This window comes from Staurois parvus, unplaced genomic scaffold (assembly GCF_062004578.1).
Source record: "Staurois parvus isolate SC_StPar_1 unplaced genomic scaffold, SC_StPar_1.0 ptg000175l, whole genome shotgun sequence".
NCBI classification, from domain to species: Eukaryota; Metazoa; Chordata; class Amphibia; order Anura; family Ranidae; genus Staurois; species Staurois parvus.
Window position 1 is genome coordinate 226,821 of NW_028317971.1, and position 19,649 is coordinate 246,469.

Sequence of the window (19,649 nt, forward strand, 5' to 3'; positions counted from 1 at the left end):
CCCCCCCCCCCCCCGCCAGAACACTCGGGTCAGTGCTCTCAGCCATGAGGTTGAGAGCGCTGATCAGGAGCTGATCGGCAGATCTTTTTCGGTCATGCCCCTTTGACAGAAGCCGCCATAACAGCCAGCTTCTGTTGGACTGGCTGCCCTACACATGGGCTGAATGTCGGCCGGGTTCTATTGAACTGGTCGATGCTGTCTGACATTCGGCCCATGTGTACTAGGCTTAAGGCACACTCAAGTCCACCTAGCTAAAAGGCCTGGAGGACTTCTCTCCTCATATTCAGCCAAAGCTGACCAATGAGTACTAGGTGGGGCTCTCCTAAAGAGAAAACACCTAAGGTGAAAAGAAGGAACCATACATCCTTCCCTAGACTTCAGGGTAGGTCCAAGACCCACACTTTCCATCCTGAGTCAAAAGAGAAAGTGTATATAAGGGAACACTTCTATAAGTGCATAGTGACACAAAATAAATACTGACAACTGCTTTACTGTGCACCTCATTATTTGGTAAGAGCTTCTGGGGAGCTATGCAAGTGGAGCTTGAAGAAGTTTGCATAGCCAATATCTGCAATGTTATGTTGTTTCTGCTTTGCGTGCCAAAACTGCTTGGCTACAACTAACATCCTGCCTATCTGACACTCCCACTTATGACATCCTGTGGACTGTCTAGAGAGTTTTCCATTAAACAGCCTAGCATGAGCTGGGTGAAAGTCTAATATATCCATCCAGTAACTGCCATATATGTTGCCAAATACTGACATTATTATACTGAAGGGAATGAAGCTGCAGTGTCTATGCTAGAGTTATTATATGTTGTAGGAGGAGAAGAAATCTGATGGCCACACATTTTTCCCCTAGGCTTCAGAGTAAGCCCAAGACCTGCACCCTCCATCCTGAGTGAAAAGGGAAAACCTATATAAAGGAACACATATATAAGTGAAAAGTGACACAAAATAAATAAATATGCAAAGATAAAAAAGTGCTATTGTACATGCATTGGCTAGGCCTTTTGGTCTGGTAACAAGAATTGCCCCGGCCTCAGCTAAAAAGCAAAGGTGCTGTGACCTAGTGCAGTTTCACACAGTAAAATCCCAAACCCATAGTGCTACTCTGACAGCCCTGGGTTGCCACTCTCAGGGGGTGCTTGACACCACAAGCTTCTCTGCTTTCTCAGCCTCTGACCAGACCAGGTAGCACTGCTCAAATCAGGAGGCACTGGGCTCCTCAAAACCCTCCACACCAGGGAAATACTCCTGGTCCACACCTTATGTGGTGCACTCTTGATTCAGCTTCATTTGCCATTGGGAAGATCCCTTAGGAACCCCATCGTACCAGCAGGGGCACTATACAGCCAATCATCCTAGCCATTAGGCCAGAATGATGGCAGAGCACCCCTTACAGGATACTAATAAGAACAGAAACTACACTTGATCTTAGTCAAAAGAAGCAATTTTTCTTCCTGACTTGCTATTTGCCTCTCAAGTTGTTAGCAAATCTCTCTCCTTCAAAATAGTCAATTCCCTTGCACAGCCCCCCTTCCTTTTCCGGAAAAGTCTAATTATTTCCTGTGCTGGCCCATCATCTCCCCTCTTCCTTTCACTATACTACACAAACTTTAATGTAGCAGCCAGGGAAGGAGTGTAGGGGAATACTATAGATTGTCACTTGATTGACAGTTCTGAGTCCGCTGTGGCTTCTTACATCAGATTGTGGTGCCCAGCATCAGTTTCAAGGCTTTTGGGGGGCTTTTATAGGAATATAACAAGTTTAAAATGCGTTAAATTCACATATATTCTTATTGTAAGATTGTTGTTGAAGTTAATGATCTGGTGACAGGGTCTCATTCAAGTTAAAGGACAACTGAATGGTTACTCTTAAACTCAGATATGCCCCCTCTTTTTTTTCCGCAGCATAATTGTTGCTAACATTGTTCTCCCCTGAGTTCTAACACAACTTACCCATTTAGAGCTGTAAACACAACTTATATACACTACTGCATTAGGTATATTGCTATTATACCTGACTTCCACATTAGGTAACATTACTGCAGTGTGATAGCAAAATTTTGGACACAAACAACAAAACATACATATTTCCGCATGTTATGTCTCTTTAACCACTTCCACGCCACCCTATAGCACAAATACTGCTACAGGGCGGCACGGGTGTGTAAAATCACGTATATACAGTGGGGATTGAAAGTTTGGGCACCCCAGCTAAAAATTTGTATTAATGTGCATAAAGAAGCCAAGGAAAGATGGAAAAATCTCCAAAAAGCATCAAATTACAGATTAGAAATTCTTATAATATGTCAACAAGTTAGATTTTATTTCCATCATTTACACTTTCAAAATAACAGAAAACAAAAAAATGGCGTCTGCAAAAGTTTGGGCACCCTGCAGAATTTATAGCATGCACTGCCCCCTTTGCAAAGCTGAGACCTGCCAGTGTCATGGATTGTTCTCAATCATCGTCTGGGAAAACCAGGTTATGTCAATCTCAAAGGTTTTAAATGCCCAGACTCATCTGACCTTGCCCCAACAATCAGCACCATGGGTTCTTCTAAGCAGTTGTCTAGAAAACTGAAACTGAAAATAGTTGACGCTCACAAAGCTGGAGAAGGCTATAAGAAGATAGCAAAGCGTTTTCAGATGTCAATATCCTCTGTTCGGAATGGAATTAAGAAATGGCAGTCATCAGGAACAGTGGAAATTAAAGCAACATCTGGAAGACCAAGAAAAATATCAGACAGAACAGCTCGCAGGATCGTGAGAAAAACAATTCAAAACCCACGTTTGACTGCACGATCCCTCCAGAAAGATCTGGCAGACACTGGAGTTGTGGTACACTATTCCACTATAAAGAGATACTTGTACAAATATGGTCTTCATGGAAGAGTCATCAGAAGAAAACCTCTTCTACGTCCTCATCACAAAAATCATCGTTTGAACTTTGCAAATGAACATATAGACAAGCCTGATGCATTTTGGAAACAAGTTCTGTGGACCGATGAAGTTAAAATTGAACTTTTTGGCCGGAATGAGCAAAGGTACGTTTGCAGAAGTAGGGGCACAGAATTTAATGAAAAGAACCTCTGTCCAACTGTTAAGCATGGGGTTGGATCAATCATGCTTTGGGGTTGTGTTGCAGCCAGTGGCACAGGGAACATCTCACGAGTAGAAGGAAAAATGGATTCAATAAAATTTCAGCAAATTTTGGATGGTAACTTGATGCCATCTGTGAAAAAGCTGAAGTTAAAGAGAGGATGGCTTCTACAAATGGATAATGATCCTAAACACACCTCGAAATCCACGGGGGATTACATCAAGAGGCGTAAACTGAAGGTTTTGCCATGGCCTTCACAATCTCCTGACCTCAACATAATTGAAAATCTATGGATAGACCTTAAAAGAGCAGTGCGTGACAGACAGCCCAGAAATCTCAAAGAACTGGAAGACTTTTGTAAGGAAGAATGGGCAAAGATACCTCAAACAAGAATTGAAAGACTCTTGGCTGGCTACAAAAAGCATTTACAAGCTGTGAAACTTGCCAAAGGGGGCAGTACAAGATATTAACTCTGCAGGGTGCCCAAACTTTTGCAGACACCATTTTTTTGTTTTCTGTTATTTTGAAAGTGTAAATGATGGAAATAAAATCTAACTTTTGTTGACATATTATAAGAATGTCTAATCTGTAATTTGATGCTTTTTGGAGATTTTTCCATCTTTCCTTGGCTTCTTTATGCACATTAATACAAATTTTTAGCTGGGGTGCCCAAACTTTCGATCCCCACTGTATACTGTATTTGATTTTGCACATCTGGGTAGGGGGCGCGTGTGAGCGCCCTACCCGTGCCACCATTCGCGGCTGTCAATCACCAGGTCCTGGCTGGTGATTACCCACTGGCGCACAGTGATTACCGACAATCACTGATGGGGAGGAGGGTTGCTTTGTTTACTAACAGTTCTCCTCCCTGTCAGTTTGGGCACACTGCTCTGGATGGCTGTGTACAGCCATCCAGAGCAGTGTGCTTACAGTGAAGCACACACCCCCGCCCCCTAGTAAAACACTCCCAGCACACAGTTAACCCTTTGATCGCCCCTCATGTTAACCCCTTCCTGCCCAGTGCCATTAGTACAGTGTCAGTGCTTTTTTTTAGCACTGATCACTGTATTGGTGTCACTGGGGATGTCAGTGACACCAAGTCAGTTTCCCCAGTGCCAGAATGCCTGCCGCAGACCCGCTATAAGTCGCTGTTCATTATTATTAAAAAAAAATTCCAGTATCTACAGTATACCGCCATTTGTAAATACTATAACTTTCACATACACCAATTCATTTACACTTATTGGGATTTTTTTTGTAAAGATATGTAGCAGAATACATTTTAGCCTAAATTTATGGCAAGATTTGATCTTTAATTTTTTTTTTTACTGGACATGTTTAACCACTTCAGCGCCGCCCTATAGTAGAAATACTGCTACAGGGTGGCACGGGTGCGCAAAATCACTTATATATATGCAATTCACGCTCCCGCGGTTTTCTCGGGCCGGGGGATGTGACGACCCGTGGGTGCCGTGATTTGATTCCCGAGGGATCAATCATCCAATTTAGGCCAGTGATGGTCAGCCTAAGTTGGATGATCGATCCCTGTCCTATCAGGGATCTTCCTGTACCTGTGTTTACAGTTACACAGGTACATGAAATTATGAAATCCTCAGTCCCAGAGAGAGAAGAATCAACACACTTTAGGACACATTTAACCCCTTGATCACCCCCCTCCCCGGTTAATCCCTTCACAGCCCTGTCACCTGTGCCATTAGTACATTGCACAGATTTTTTGCTAATCACTGTATTAGTGTCGCCGGTGACTTCAGATAGCGTTAGCATCAGTTGGCATCAGTTTGCGACACTCTCAGACAGCGTCGAATTGCCCATCAGTACACCAGTAATCATATTTAACCTCTTGATTGCCAGGAAAGTGCTCACATACACTATAAACCTCCAATGCTAGTATAGTGTCTGAATGGATCAATATCTTTGATAGATCAGCGTTCACATTAGTATAGTGTCCCCAAAAATGCAGCATTAGCGGGATCAGCCCCAGCACTGGCCAGCACCTGCGTTTAGCCCCCATGCTTACCCCCCCTTCTCCCCCAGCAAGTGCAAAGTCAGTAGGTCACTGTCACTTGATACATTGCACACAAAACCGTAGTGTTTCGCAGAATCAGGCCTGATCTCTGTTAGCACTTGCCGGTAACTTTTTTTGTAGCCGTTCAAGTGCTCTTTTTCTCGTGAGTCACACTAGGTACCTATAAATTTAGTGACCAAAATGTCAATGGAAAGGTACTCTAGTGAAGAGGCCTACAGGATTCTGAGCATGTCAGATGAGAGCAAAGGGGAAGACTCACTGACACAATCAGCCTCAGAATACGAACCTGTAGACAGCAGCGGCACCCTGACAGATAGCTCAGGCAATGGAGAAAAGGTCCCTGCTAAGATCAGGCATAACCAACCGCATTCCCAGGTTGCTGAGATGTTACAATTGCATGATGACTCTCATATGCAGCAGAGTGCCAGTACTAGTGCTGCTCTACCTTTTGGTGAACTGGTGAGCACCAGCGGCCTAGTACATCCTGGTCTTTCACATACCAGCACTTCAGTATCACTGACGTGATATGGCGAGTCCCATAAGTGCAGTACAAGCTGGGTCGGTGGCGAGCACAAGTATTGTCCCACAACCACCAGGAATTTTCACACAGGCCCGTAGAGCCCCTAGTATCCTTCTGGATGTGCTTGCAAATCCCGATTGGCAGCCCACACATTCTGCAGCACCTGTACTTCCCCCATTCACTGCCCAATCTGGAATTCAGGTGGAAACAGCAAATTTAAATACTTCCCTTGATTTTTTGGAGCTGTTTTTCACAGATCTGTATGCATTGATTGTGGATCAAAGCAATTTATATGCACAACATTTTATCGCCGCCAACCCAAATTCAAACCTTGCCAGACCATTCACATGGAAACCCATTATGGTTTACGAATTTACATTTTTTTTCGGGCCTAGCCCTCAACATGGGCATTACTAAAAAAAATTAATTGTGGTTGTATTGGTTCACAGATCATCATATGCCCGTGTTCTCTGCTGCTATGGCCAGGCATAGATATGAGAGTATAATGTGTTTTATGCATTTCAATAACACACTCTGTTGTCCTCAGGGTGACCCTGAATTTGACTGGCTTCCCAAAATTCGGCCACTCGTAAAGCACCTTAACCAAAAATTTGCAGATGTCTAAACTCTCCAGCAAAACATCTGTATGATGAGTCCCTCAATTTTTCTGGCCGCCTTGCATTCAAACAATTTATCCCCAGCAAGAGTGCCAGATATGGGGTCAAAATGTATAAGACCTGTGAGAGGGCAACAGGCTATACAAATAAGTTTCAGATTTACAAGGGAAAAAATAGTCACGTGGAGCCCCCCAGATGCCCAGACTACATGGGGAGCAGTGGCAAGATAGTTTGGGACTTGGTGTCATCCTTTTTCCATATTGGGTACCACTTATACAAGGACAATTTTTATTCAAGCATGCCACTATTTAGACATTTGTACAATCTTGGAATTGGCGCATGTGGCACAGTGAGACGTAATAACCGGGGCTTCCCCCAATGGCTTGTAAATACCCATCTTAGAAATGGGAAAAAGCCTGCTTGAGAAATGAGGATGTCATTCAGCTGCAGCACCGTTTTGTTTATTCTGACAGCAACAGGGTCTTGCTCTCAGAATATACATAAGTAGGTGAGTGCAGTGCTGTTGGATGAGATTTTTCATCCGCAGTTAAAAAAAGAGCATATATGCTGAAGTATGGGGGACCTGGGGTGGCCAGTGGGTGGATGGCCCCTATGCTTTGGCATATATATTTTATAATATTTGTTGGCACATTTCATGTGAGCCCACCATTAGAAGTAGGTGGATGCAGGGTGGTATATGCTAATGGTGGGTATACCATTTCTGCCAGAGATTTCTTCTCTTTTTTTCATTCAGCCCACAGGCTGCATACAAAAAAAAGGAACATAGCATATACACCCAACAAGGACCAGCGACATACTGGTACATCATTGGACTTTGAGTGGCTCTACCAGGATGATGCCTGCAGCTCGGCTTTCATGTAAAAGCAATCCTAGTGGCTAATTAACTGCAGAATTGCTTTTACAAGCAGTGGGATAAGATGCCCCCCTCCCCCACTGCCTTCCATGGCCTTCTCGGGCAGTCCCGTGCCATCAGGCAAACCTGACAATGCAGCCGAAGTTTCTGCCAGCTGACCATAGAGCTGATTGGAGACCAGAATGGTGCCAATCATCTCTAGTCTAAGAAATCGGAAGATACGAGCATTTCATCACTTCAGTTTCGCAGGATATAAACATTGCCATTTATAAATTGGGAAAGCATCTATAACACCGATCTTGGTGAGATTAGATAATGTAATGGCAGAGGAGAAATCTAGAGTCTGATAGACCCAGATTTCTCAAAAAGAATATATGACAATGCCCATTGAAGTTATAGGGGATATTTGCATTCCATGTGATAGCATTAAAAGTGATCAAAAAAAAAATTAAAGGGACAGTGTAAAAATAATTTAAAAAATCAAACTAACTTAAAAAAAAAAGCACCCTCACCCCCCCACCTGCACGCGTTGACCCTGTGGCAGTGTGTAAACAGTGGTTGCACCATGCATGTGAGGTATCGCTGCGAACATCAGATCAAGGGCAGTAATTTTAGCACTAGCCCTACTCTGTAAATCTAAAATGGTAGCTTGTAAAGGCTTTTAAAGTGTTGCCTATGGATATTAAAAATGTATGCAGTTTGACGCCATTTCACAGGGCATGCGCAGTTTTAAAACATGTCATGTTTGGTATCTATTTACTCAGCATACCATCATCTTTTATATTTTACCAAATAATTGGCCAATATATTGTGCTTTTGTGCATTGAAAGTAAAAAAAGTATATTTTTTTTAAAACAATTTGCATTTGAAAAATTGCTGTGCGAGTACTATGTGACATAAAAAAATTGCAGCACCCACCATTTTATTCACTAGGGTGTCTGCTTTAAACAATATATAATGTTTGGGAGTTCAAAGTAATTTCCTAGCAAAAAATACAGATTTTTTTTCATGTGAACAAAAAGTGTCAGGAAAGGCTTGTTCTTCTGGTGGTTAGAAGAGTGAGTAATGTGTGGCATAAACTTCTAATGCTGGGCATAAAATGCCCCCACCCCCCAAAAGTAGACACCCCAAACTATTTGCTGAGAGGCATGTTGAGTCAATAGAAGAATTTATTTTTTTACCACAAGTTTTTGGAAAATGAACAAAAAATTTTTTTTTTTTACACAAAATTGTCACTTGATTTAGTGCTCACACATGCCATGGGTATATGTGGAATTACTCCCCAAAATAAATGTTGCTACTTCTCCGGAGTATGGGGATACCACATGTGAGAGACTTTTTGGCAGTCTAGCCAAGTACAGGACCCCAAAAGCCGATAAGCACCTTCAGGCATTTAAAGGGCTTTATTTCCTCATTACACTTCCTGGTTATCACAGTTTGAGAGGCCCTGAAATGCCAGAATAGCACCAATCCCCCCAAATGATCCCTTTTTGGAAAGTAGACACCCCATGAATTTGGATAAAAAGCATGGTGAGTATTTTGCAGATCTTGTTTGTTGGCACAAGTTTTGGACAATGAAGAAAGAAAATATATTTTTTCTTTTTATATATTTCAAAACCTTGTGAGAAAAAATTAGATCAACAAAATACTCACCATGCCTTTTTAAATTCCTTGGGGTGTTTACTTTCCAAAACAGGGTCATTTGGGGAGTTTGGTTCTATCCTGGCATTTCAGGGCCTCCGAAATTGTGATAGGTAGTGAGGTAGTGAGGAAGTAAAAAAAAGAGGAAGTTACGCACTTTCAGGCTTTCAAAGTGGTCATTGGATTTCAGGCTCCTGTATGTGGCTAGACTCCCAAAAAGTCTCATACATGTGGTATCCTCACTCTCGGTAGAAGTAGCAGAATGTATTTTGGGGTGTAATCCCACATATACCCATGGCTTGTGTGAGCAATATATCATTTAAGTGACAACTTTGTGTAAAAATATATATATGTTTTTGCCATTTTCCAAAAACTTGTGGAAAAAAAATAAATCTTCCATGGACTCAATATGCCTCTCAGCAGAGGGCAGGGGTGTCAAACTGGCGGCTCTCCAGCTGTTACGAAACTACAAGTCCCATCATGCCTCTGCCTTTGAGAGCCATGCTTGTAACTGTCAATCTTGCAATGCCTCATGGGACTTGTAGTTTGGCAACAGCTGGAGGGCCGCCAGTTTGACAGCCATGGCTTAGGGTGTCTACTTTCCGAAAAGGGGTCATTTGGGGGTGTTTGTACTGTTCTGATATTTTAGCACCTAAAGAAATGATAGGCAATCAGAAAGTAAAAGCTGTGTAAATTCCATTATCTATACCATAGTTTGTAGACGCTATAACTTTCACACAAAGTAATCAATATACACTTATTGGGATTTTTTTTTACCAAAACCATGTAGCAGAATACATTTTGGCCTAAACTTATGACAAAATTTTAGTTTTTTTGAGAAAATATTGTTTTTTTTATCGTTATATCGTGAAAAATAAAAATGAAGATGATCAAATACCACAGAAGGAAAGCTCTATTTATGTGAAAAAAGGACACAAATTTCACTTATGTACAGTATTGCATGACCGCGCAATTGTCAGGGAAACTAGTGCAGCGCTGTATAACAAAAAGTGGCGTAAATTGCAGTATCTATACCATAGTTTGTAGACGCTATAAACTTCACATCAAGCAATCAATATACACTTATTGGGATTTTTTTTTACCAAAGACATGTACCAGAATACATTTTGGCCTAAATTTATGACTAACTTTAAGTTTACTATATATGTTTTATCAGAGGTGTAGCTAGGATATTTTGCGCCCGGGGACGATCTATAAAATTGGCGCCCCAGTCCCACCCCCCCGTTTAATCACATAAGTGACACCAATGATGGGGCACTATTCCTCCCACTGACACCAATGACACTTACCTTGCTGACCCCTGCTCCAGCCTAAGCTCCTTCCCTCTCCCATCCACAGCCAGCATACCTGGTTGCAGAAGCACCATCTGCACGGCACACTTACCGATCAGCTGTTTTCTTCACTTGCTCCGGCCGCTCCCTCACTCGATCTTCGTGCTGCTCCTCCTCTCCAAGCTCCACCTCCTTGCAGGTGATTGGCCGCCTGTGTGCCTTTCCTGAGCTACAGTTCTGGCGCCCAATCACCGGTGAGGAGGCGGAGCTTGCAGAGGGAGGTACAAGCTGCCATAGGCTGTCCAGTGATCCCGAGGGTGTGGCCAGATGACAAGGGCGGCATGTCATCCCGCCCACACATCGCTTCCAGGGAAAAGAAGACACCGGACCTCTCTACCCCTCCTCCATGAGCGCCTCCTGGACTGGATCATCGTGGGACTGGGACACAGAGCCAGGTAAGACACAGCAGCCCACTGCCCGCCCCTGTACTAAGTGTACCTTCAGTTGGAAGGGGGAGGGCGGCGGCACCGCGCAGCCCCCTTAAAAAAGTGCCGCCCTAGGCAAACGCCTTGTTTGCCTCGCGGCAAATAAGCCTCTGGTTGTAAGCCTCATTTTGGCGCCCCTGTACCTTGGCGCCCGGGTACATATGTAACCCCCCTCCCCCAGCTATGCCTCTGTGTTTTATAGCCAAAAGTAAAAAATATGTTTTTTTGTCAAAATGTTGTCTTTTTTTATTTATAGCGTAAAAAATAAAAAGCGCACAGGTGACCAAATACCACCGAAAGAAAGCTCTATTTGTGTGAAAAGGATGTAAATTTCGTTTGGGTACAGCATTGCATGACCGCACAATTGCCAGTTGAAATAGTGCAGCTCATAATAGCCAAAAAAGGGCTGGTCAGGAAGGGGGGTAAATCCTCAGGAGGGCAAGTAGTTAAAATGGTTCAAATACAAATACCTGTAGATCCTGACAGAAATTGGGTGAGCTCCTAATTTCCTGTTTGAGGTGAGTTACAGTGCCTCTGCTGCACTGAAATCTGAAGCAATGTTTTACCCTGTAGTTCACTTTTGTGGACTACAGAACCCCCCCCCCCCCCACCATGCTATGGGTGTAGGGAGAGGAAGAGGTGGTCTGTCGTTCCAACATAATTCACCCAGTGATCTGCTCAGTAACATGCTTCCTCTCCTTGCATGGCCCTGCATTATGGTAAAACACATTACTGCAACACAAAGGTATGAGTCCACCCTTCGTGTCAAGGTTTGTTAAAGCTGATCTCCACCTTCTCCACCTGATTTTTTTTTCAGACCAATCCAAACTTTGTTGCAGGTTATAAACATTTCAGATACTCACCCTCCCAGTAGATCTACCAGTGTCTTGCAAAATTCTATCAGAGTCTGCCCCTGCTTAGTATCTTCTTATGTGATGTCATCAGGAGGTCTGCTGACTCTTCCAGGTTCAGGTGCTGGGATTCATGATTACACGCCCAAGGGCCAGCCCCCCTCCTTTCTCACTGAATGACTATGCCGTGCATATCCCAGGAGGCCATGTGGGCATAATGCTGTCATTAACCTAGGTGAGTGACACACATAAGGGGCAGGCCTGAAGTTCTTACACAAAAAAATGGTTAAGAAAAGTGTGCTATGTGTGCAGTGGAGGGAAGAAGGGGTGGAGAGGAGGAAACTTAAACTTGAGGGTAAAGATCCACTTTAAGGACTATACTTAGGTTAAAAGTCATTACGCCAAACACTAACATTCACTAAAAGCCCTGCACTGAGAATTAAATTGTATCTAAACCCCAGATTTAAACAATGTCCTTTTCCTTCTGAAAACTTGATTTTTTTTATATGTTTTACCAGGTGATGATGCCTTCTTTAGAACATCCCCTGCTAGGATGGCAACATTCACTCCTATTTGTCTATGCAGGGGCAGCGTTGTCATTCTAAGACACACACCCCAAATGCAGAGCTTGGTCCTCTCAGCTCCTCTTCATGTACACCAGGGGTCTCCAAACTTTCTATACAAAGGGACAGTGTACTTTGCTTCACACTTTGAGGGGGCAAAACATGTCCTATCCTGGAAATGAACAATGTCCCATCTTTGGTATTAGGGGAAATAATAGTGCCTCTTGATGGTGTCAATTAGAGGAACAGTGCTGCATTGTTGGTATCAGAGGAAGGCATAGCGCCCCATCGCTGGTGTCAGTGGGAGGCATAGTGCCCCATCATTGGTATTAGTGGGAGGAATAGTGCCCCCCTGTTGGTATTAGTGAAGGAATTATTGCCATATTGTTGGAGGAAGAGTTCTGTGTATCAGTTGGAGGAATAGTACCCCAAGAGTTGGATAAAGGTATGCAAAGGGCCACAGTCGGCTCCCAGGCCATAGTTTGAAGACCACTGATCTACATAACCTACCATTTCAGGTCTGCCAAGTCTTGCCTAGGTAGAGCACAGCCACTGGTGTAAATCTGGAAATGGGCAGAAGAAGCATGTGAACCGTGCTGGCACATAGCTCTAAAAGCAAATAAATTATACACTTGAAAAAGAAATTGGAGGAATAAAAGGTATTCATACGCATTTTAATTGCAAATTTTTAAAATACAGTTATATTGGAAGGTTTAATTACACTTTAACATCAGACTCCTGACAGAAAAAGACAATACTGATGTTATTAACTTTCAGATGATTTGGAGACATTGACTAGAATCAATTTTATTCTATAGTATGCTGAAGAAAGAGGTCACTGATGCGTAACATTTTCCTTTATTACCAAAGTGCCATTTAGATGGTGGATTTGAATCAAGTGATTTTTCCTTGTTAAAGAAGATCTGAATTTGACTACAGTTCATGGGTAGAACTGTGGAACATCAGACACTGTCTTACAAGTAATCCTTTGTGTTCACATTCAGCTTTGTAAAAAGAATATGTTAATACTTTATCTCCTGCAAGCACGCTAATCAGAGGGAGAAGGGATTTCTGAAAAGTTTATAATTACAGAAACCCACATTCTTCAGATGTTACTTTATCACACTAGTTTTTTTTTTTTTGGAACAATACCAAAGTAATTTGCAAGCCAACCTGACATCATTAGAACGTTTGATATAAATAAAGTATGCCAAACACTATGTACTGAGTACCTCAAAGCAGCGAGGTTTATAGAAAGAATCCAAGAATGTTAGGAGAATGAAGACATATTGGTGCCACTGGGTGTCTGAACTGAGTTGATTCCAGATAGGAGATTATCAAGAAATTGAAGGCCTATGCACAATTAAGCATTTCATTGCAGTGTTTTAATACATGTGCATTAATGCACATTGTGGTATATGTTGACTTGCATTATAGCAGCCCTTTTAATTATGAAAGGGCTGTCAATGCACTACAGTGGATGAAAAAACACGCACAATCCTTTTAGCAATGCAGGGCACCGCAATGCATGTTTTATGAATTTGGGGAACTGTGGTGTTTAGTGCATTGGGCTCCACTGTACAATGCATTGGGGTGCCATTTACAGTGAATGGTCCCGCACATAGAGCAGGTGTGTTACCATTTTCTTGTGGTATCACATGTGTTTTAGTGCCATTACCACAAAGTACAAGTGTGAATGGGCCCTGAATTGAGTGACTCACTACCACCATTGTACATATTTCCTTCCCTCTTCACTCACACACAAATATCGCATGTATAAGCATTTTAATCCGTATAGGGATTTTCCATTAAATGTAAAATGTGCTTATTATGTGATCACCATTCTACAACATTCTTTCTAGGAAAGCCTTTTGGTTTGTAGGATTTTTTATTGTTTCACAATTTGAATCATTAAACCAAACATAATAAAAAAATAGTTATGTATATGTGACAGAAAAGAGCATTGTATACATGGCATAAAAGTTACACATGCTAAACAAATCTTCAATTAAAATAATTAAAATCGTAAAGTTCACCCTTCGTAACATGTTACGATACAACCATATTCACGGTGTAACATGTAACATGTTACTGTACAACCGACCCTCACACCCTCCCGATCTTCTTCTCCGCTAGCTGTCACAATTTAAAAAAAAACAAGGCTGTGCAGAGCTCTGCCCACCCAACTGCATCATTCATTCACAGAGTTCTGTGAATGGGAAAGTACAAGTCCCGACTGCTTTTGCGGCTGTTGGCTTGTAGTTCTCAATTAACTACCATGGCACTGTGGAGCGCTGTGATAGTTCATTGATTTTTCCTGTCAGTGTAAAACTGCCTGCCCGTACAAGGTACGATCAGAAGGATTACACTGACATTCTGCAGGAGACGATCTGCTGATCACTGGCACAATGCTTTACGGGCTCTAAAAACAATAAAAAGTAAATGCACATTTTTTACCTGCAAAAAAAATGTACATTTAATATTTTTTGATAAAAGGTGAACATATCCTTTAAAGTATTTACATTTTTTATTATGTTAACTAAATTACATCATAAAATGTTGGTAAATATTTTATGCTAAAAGTAATCAACATGTAGTCAACATATGTAAAAATGAAAAAGGCAAGATTTAGGATCGAGCAGTTCAGATTTGAGCTGATATAATATGACATACTCATTTAGAAATGTTTGGTATGTTCTAAATTGTCGTTGTCTGGCTGCTGATAGACTGTTCCCGTAATACTGATGTAATGTTTGTATTCACTGTTCATTAATGACAACAGCCTCTCATTTATATGACAAAGGTCACTGATTTTGCCAAATTTAACAGCTGGAGACAGACTAACCTCCAGCTGGTAAATTTGGCAAAATCATTATAAATGTATAGATAAGAAAAGTTGAATGGTCACATAAAATTATGGAGTTTTAGTAAAACCAGGACCTTTTTCTTTTTACTTTTTGGTGTAGGGGTAATTTTTTTTCAGAGTGGTGAAGGGTTAAAACCACTATCAGATTTTTATTGCTGTCACCGGGATGATTCAATTTACCCTCTTTATAATGTCCTGGTAACCACCACTGAAAGAGAAAATCCAGAATTTTGAGTTGTCACCAGAACAGAAATAGAGGGGATTTTATCTCACTCTGGAGTGTTACTTTCTGTTGTGTTTACAGGACAGGAAGTGTAGGGAAATCTCTGAAATAGGAAACACATGGCAAAAAAAAAAATCACTTTACTTGTAGTGAATCAGAAGGATAGCCCTATTGTTTTAGATCAGTCAAGTCAAATTTAAAACAGTGGGTCCAATGCAGTGGAATCATTTTTTAGGGGGGCGTAAAAATGTAATACCATTAACAAAAAAATAATATGGAACATTTGTACTCCATCTCCAACTTACGTTTTATGCCAGAAAGGGACTTTTAACATTTCCAAAAGTGTTTGGTTGCAGTATTATGTAAGGCAGTATAACTGTTATCAGTTGAAACATTTTGAGGGCTCATTTACGCACGTTTTTATACCACAAAGACTGAAAAAGACATGAGAATGCCACATGCAACCCAAAAATCTAAATTTTGGCTTAGCCATTTTGGATCTACCCATTTGCTCATCAGACTGATGTAAAGGATTAAAGTAAACATTTCTTAAGTGAAATAAGGGGGTTTTCAATGCTGACTTCCTCCTGAAGATACTAGTTAACTGGCTATTATGCCCACTGACTTTCACAGTGATTGACCAGAAGTCGGTATACAGATGAAGAAAGTTGGAAAAAAGACCTTATATGCAAGTTTGTTGTGGATCCATCATTCAAAGAATTTAAAGATGTTGGTGAACATGACAGTGAGGCAACTAGCATTAATAAAAAGGAAAAATAAAAAAATGTCAGCCTTTATTTTTCTTTCCTGTTTATTTGAAGGTGCCCCTGATCATATAAAGGTGGTCAGAAGGTCCAAGTAACAATTTTTGTGCAGTCAGCAGTGTATAAACATGGGCATTTATAACAGCTATTGTACGTGTGTGAGCATGCCCATAGTTATCCAAACATTTCCCAGGCCAACTGAATTTGGCCAGATTCGTTGATATTCATTGTATGCCTACTGGCAGCTTTAGTAAGTCATTCTGTTTCATTGCACTAGGTATAACCCACTATATCCATGTACAACGCAATACAAAATTGCTGTATTTTTGTAATATGCACCAATATATACATGGAAAAAGTTTAATGAGAATATATCATTATTATACATAAAAGTAATCAGTAATTTGTAGTAGTCAGTTGACTAGTTATTTGCAGTCTTGAGCTAAATATAATTGATCTGGAGGGATGTTAATAAATGTTGAAATGCAATTCTAGCATATTTTCTCAGGACCATTGGCTCTCAAAGTGTGGTTCATGATCATCCTCTGTGTGGTTCTTAGCAATCTTTCTTTAGTGTACATTCTGCTGAAAACAATAGTATCATTAGTGGTACTGGACAGCAGTCAGCCAGAAAAACACAAGGTGGTAGAATGGTTTGGAGTGTGTGATTAACACAGCTGGAAAATAAGCATCACTGCCCATAAGAAATTAAATTAGAATCGACCATGGAGAAGAAAGAGAGAACATAATCTACCATACCAGAAGGAAAATAAAGCAGCTGGGTAAAGAGAAAAAGAAAGCAGCTGAGCAGGCAAAGAAAAAGTCAGAGCATGCCAGTTGTGTAGAATTACCATAGCCAACAACCATAAGTGTTGTGCTTGGATTTCTGACACTTGCTAGACTGAAAATGCAAGAACAAATATTATGGTCTTGGAACCTGGGACTAAGGTTGTCCAGCTTATATTTAGATATTACTCTAGTATGACATAACAAAAGCAGCTCCAATACTTCCTACTAACTTTCAGCTATTATTTTATTATGGTACAACAAAAGCACTAACCTGAAAATGTAAAAACGTGCTACATATATACCTGGAAACTTTTTTTTAAATCAGTGGGTCTGAGAATGGGGGTAGACAAAGGGCGGAGCAGGGGGTGCTGCACCAAGACTTATGTAATGGTTGCAGCATAGTGCCAATGGTTGTGGTGCAGAGGAGAAACTATAAGTTTCATAGTGGTGCACATACTGTCGTGCTGTAAAATACAGGGCTAACACTGGCAAAAGAAGAAGTGCCTCCATCATATGTGTGATTAAATAAAAATGTCCCTACATTGGTATCAGTAGGAGGAAAAAATTTAGCTGTGTTGATATCAGTGGGAGGAAAAAATGTTGCTGTGTTGGTGGGATGAAAAGAAGGAGAACTGGAAGGCTGTGGGACTCTGTGGGGTCCATTTAACTAAGAGGTCCTGTGTGGCTCTATGAGAGGGAGGGTGGCCAAAGGACTCTGAGGGAGGTAGGATGGCTAAGAGTCTCTTAACGATGCTTTTACAGAGGTTCCAGGGTTGTGTATTCACAGTTCAGACCTTATTCTGAGCTCAAGTGCTATCCCAGGAGGGAAAACAGCTTCATTTTATCTCTAGTCATGTGATTTGTCACATGACTAGGGGAAAAAGGACAGTCCACCCTCACTCCCCAGTGGGCACCCATGCTGAGAAAGATGCCTGTGTTCTAAGCAGGCGCCCCCTCTCACTGCTCTCTTCCACTCACAGTAGGCTGCTCTCAGCAGCTATACTGGGCAATGCTCTGTTGGACAGGATTGAAGCTGCAGTCACTCATATCAATACACAAGAAGCCAGAAAACGAACCACAGACAGAATTGACCCTAGCCAAAAAGCCAGAATCTTCAGATACATGCCAGCAAGTTCCCAAGTATGAGCATATGCAATTTGAAATATGAAATACTAACACTTTTAACAAAATTGGATTCAATAATGAGTATGTCCTGTATCGTGTCATGGAATAGCCAGGGTCATCAACAGTCGGGCAGCACGGTACAGAATCAGAAGGAAAAACCAAGGTCAGGAGCAGAGCCGAAGTCAGGAACCAGTATCAATCAGGAGAACAAGCAGGGTCAGCAACAAAGGAATCACACAGGAACAAGCAGGACACGGGGGAGCTGAAGACCAGTCAGCACTTAACATGAGCAGAGACACTCCATAAATAGGCCGTCTGGTGCCAATCTTCGCCGTGCGTGTGCACGTGTGCATGCGTGTGCAACCGGCAATTCTCCTGCGGGAATTCCTATGCGCATTTCCGATAGCGATTCGTCTGAAATCCCTTACAGCTGCACGCAAAACTGCAATAGTGTGAACTGAGCCTAACATTATAGGTAAACAGTATTGGTAAAGCGATCAAACGTTTCTCAAAACACAGAGGCAATTTCCTGCTCAGACCAATTAGAATTATTAGGGGGTAATATACAAATTCACGCTCTGCAGAGAACACCTAACCTAAACAATATTTTTAAGTAGGAGTTTAGTAAGGGATAGTAGCAAATCATCATGGAAATGAAAACATCACCTAATCTATTTGTAAAATGATGCATAAAAGGTTTCCATTTATGTTGGTGGAAATGTTTGCATATTTATGAATCAGCTTGATTAAATTTTTCCATTACATTTTACCATATTTTGACAGCAGTGAAATAAATTCAGCAAGATCTATTTTGCATAATTCATTTTGACAATTTTTAAAGACATTTTTTAGATTCATTTACTAACCTAAACCTGGAATCCATTATTTTAAGTGAAAAAAATATGAATTGGATAAAAGTAGCATCATTATTTCTCCATTAAATTTTATTGGTTTGTTTGGTGACTTGTCATTGGCATCACAAGGCAGGCTGAAAAGTTAAGACCCCAAAATTTGGGATTCTAATATGACATGAAGTTACTATATGATGATGTCAGACTAGCATGTTAGGGGTGTTGGGGGCCTCAGCTTTTCTGGTATGAATTACCCTTGGCACTTCTGCTTTTGTTATGTTGACTGTTCATATATGCAGATCTATTATACTATTCATGACCGATGTACTGTGAACAGTGACTTCTCACTGGGGCAATGTGTATGATGTCTAATGTTTCTAATATACTACAAACTATTTTATGAATACAAGCATTAATAAACATTGATTATTGTGGGTGTGCTTGTCATTTTGTTCATGTTTAACTGCATTTTCTACCCATAAATTAGCCTGTAGCTTTCCCATGTACCAGTATTTTCAAATATATGTTAACTTACATTCCTGTTTTCAACAAAATACTAAATGCAAATTACATTACCTTTCTTTGATAAGCTATTATGGCTTAGGGCTGGGGCCTAATCCTTTTATAGTTTAATATATATGTATATTACTAGAAATGTTGCTCAACAAATCAATTCTTTGCAGACACAAGATGCTTTATTTACTATTCTTCGGGACTTGAGACCAGATGATCATTTCAATATAATTGGGTTCTCCAGCAAAATAAAAGTTTGGCAACAAAACCAACTTGTGAAAGTTTCTCCAAACAACATTCGAGATGCAAAAAAGTTCATATATGGCTTGTCACCTACAGGAGGTAATGAAAATAAAATGAGCATGGTATTAGTTCTATAAGATGCATATTCAACCTTAAAAGGCAAAATATGCATGATAATTGCTTGTGTTATGTTGATGATTTGAGCCTATTGACAGCTGTTAAGGGCTTTCCTATTGGCTGGTGCTTGATGATAGTTAGAGATGAGCGAAGAAATGAA

General features: G+C 41.0%; 1 protein-coding gene across 2 annotated transcripts in view; it reads left to right on the plus strand.

Annotated features, from left to right (window-relative positions):
* Positions 1-19,649, plus strand: part of LOC149462364 (inter-alpha-trypsin inhibitor heavy chain H5-like) — a 127,506-nt gene that overhangs the window by 60,516 nt on the left and 47,341 nt on the right. For both annotated transcript variants that reach the window (XM_089676859.1, XM_089676860.1), the window contains exon 8: positions 19,300-19,471. In XM_089676859.1, the coding sequence (XP_089532985.1) occupies positions 19,300-19,471 (172 nt within the window). The remainder of the gene's footprint in view (positions 1-19,299; positions 19,472-19,649) is intronic.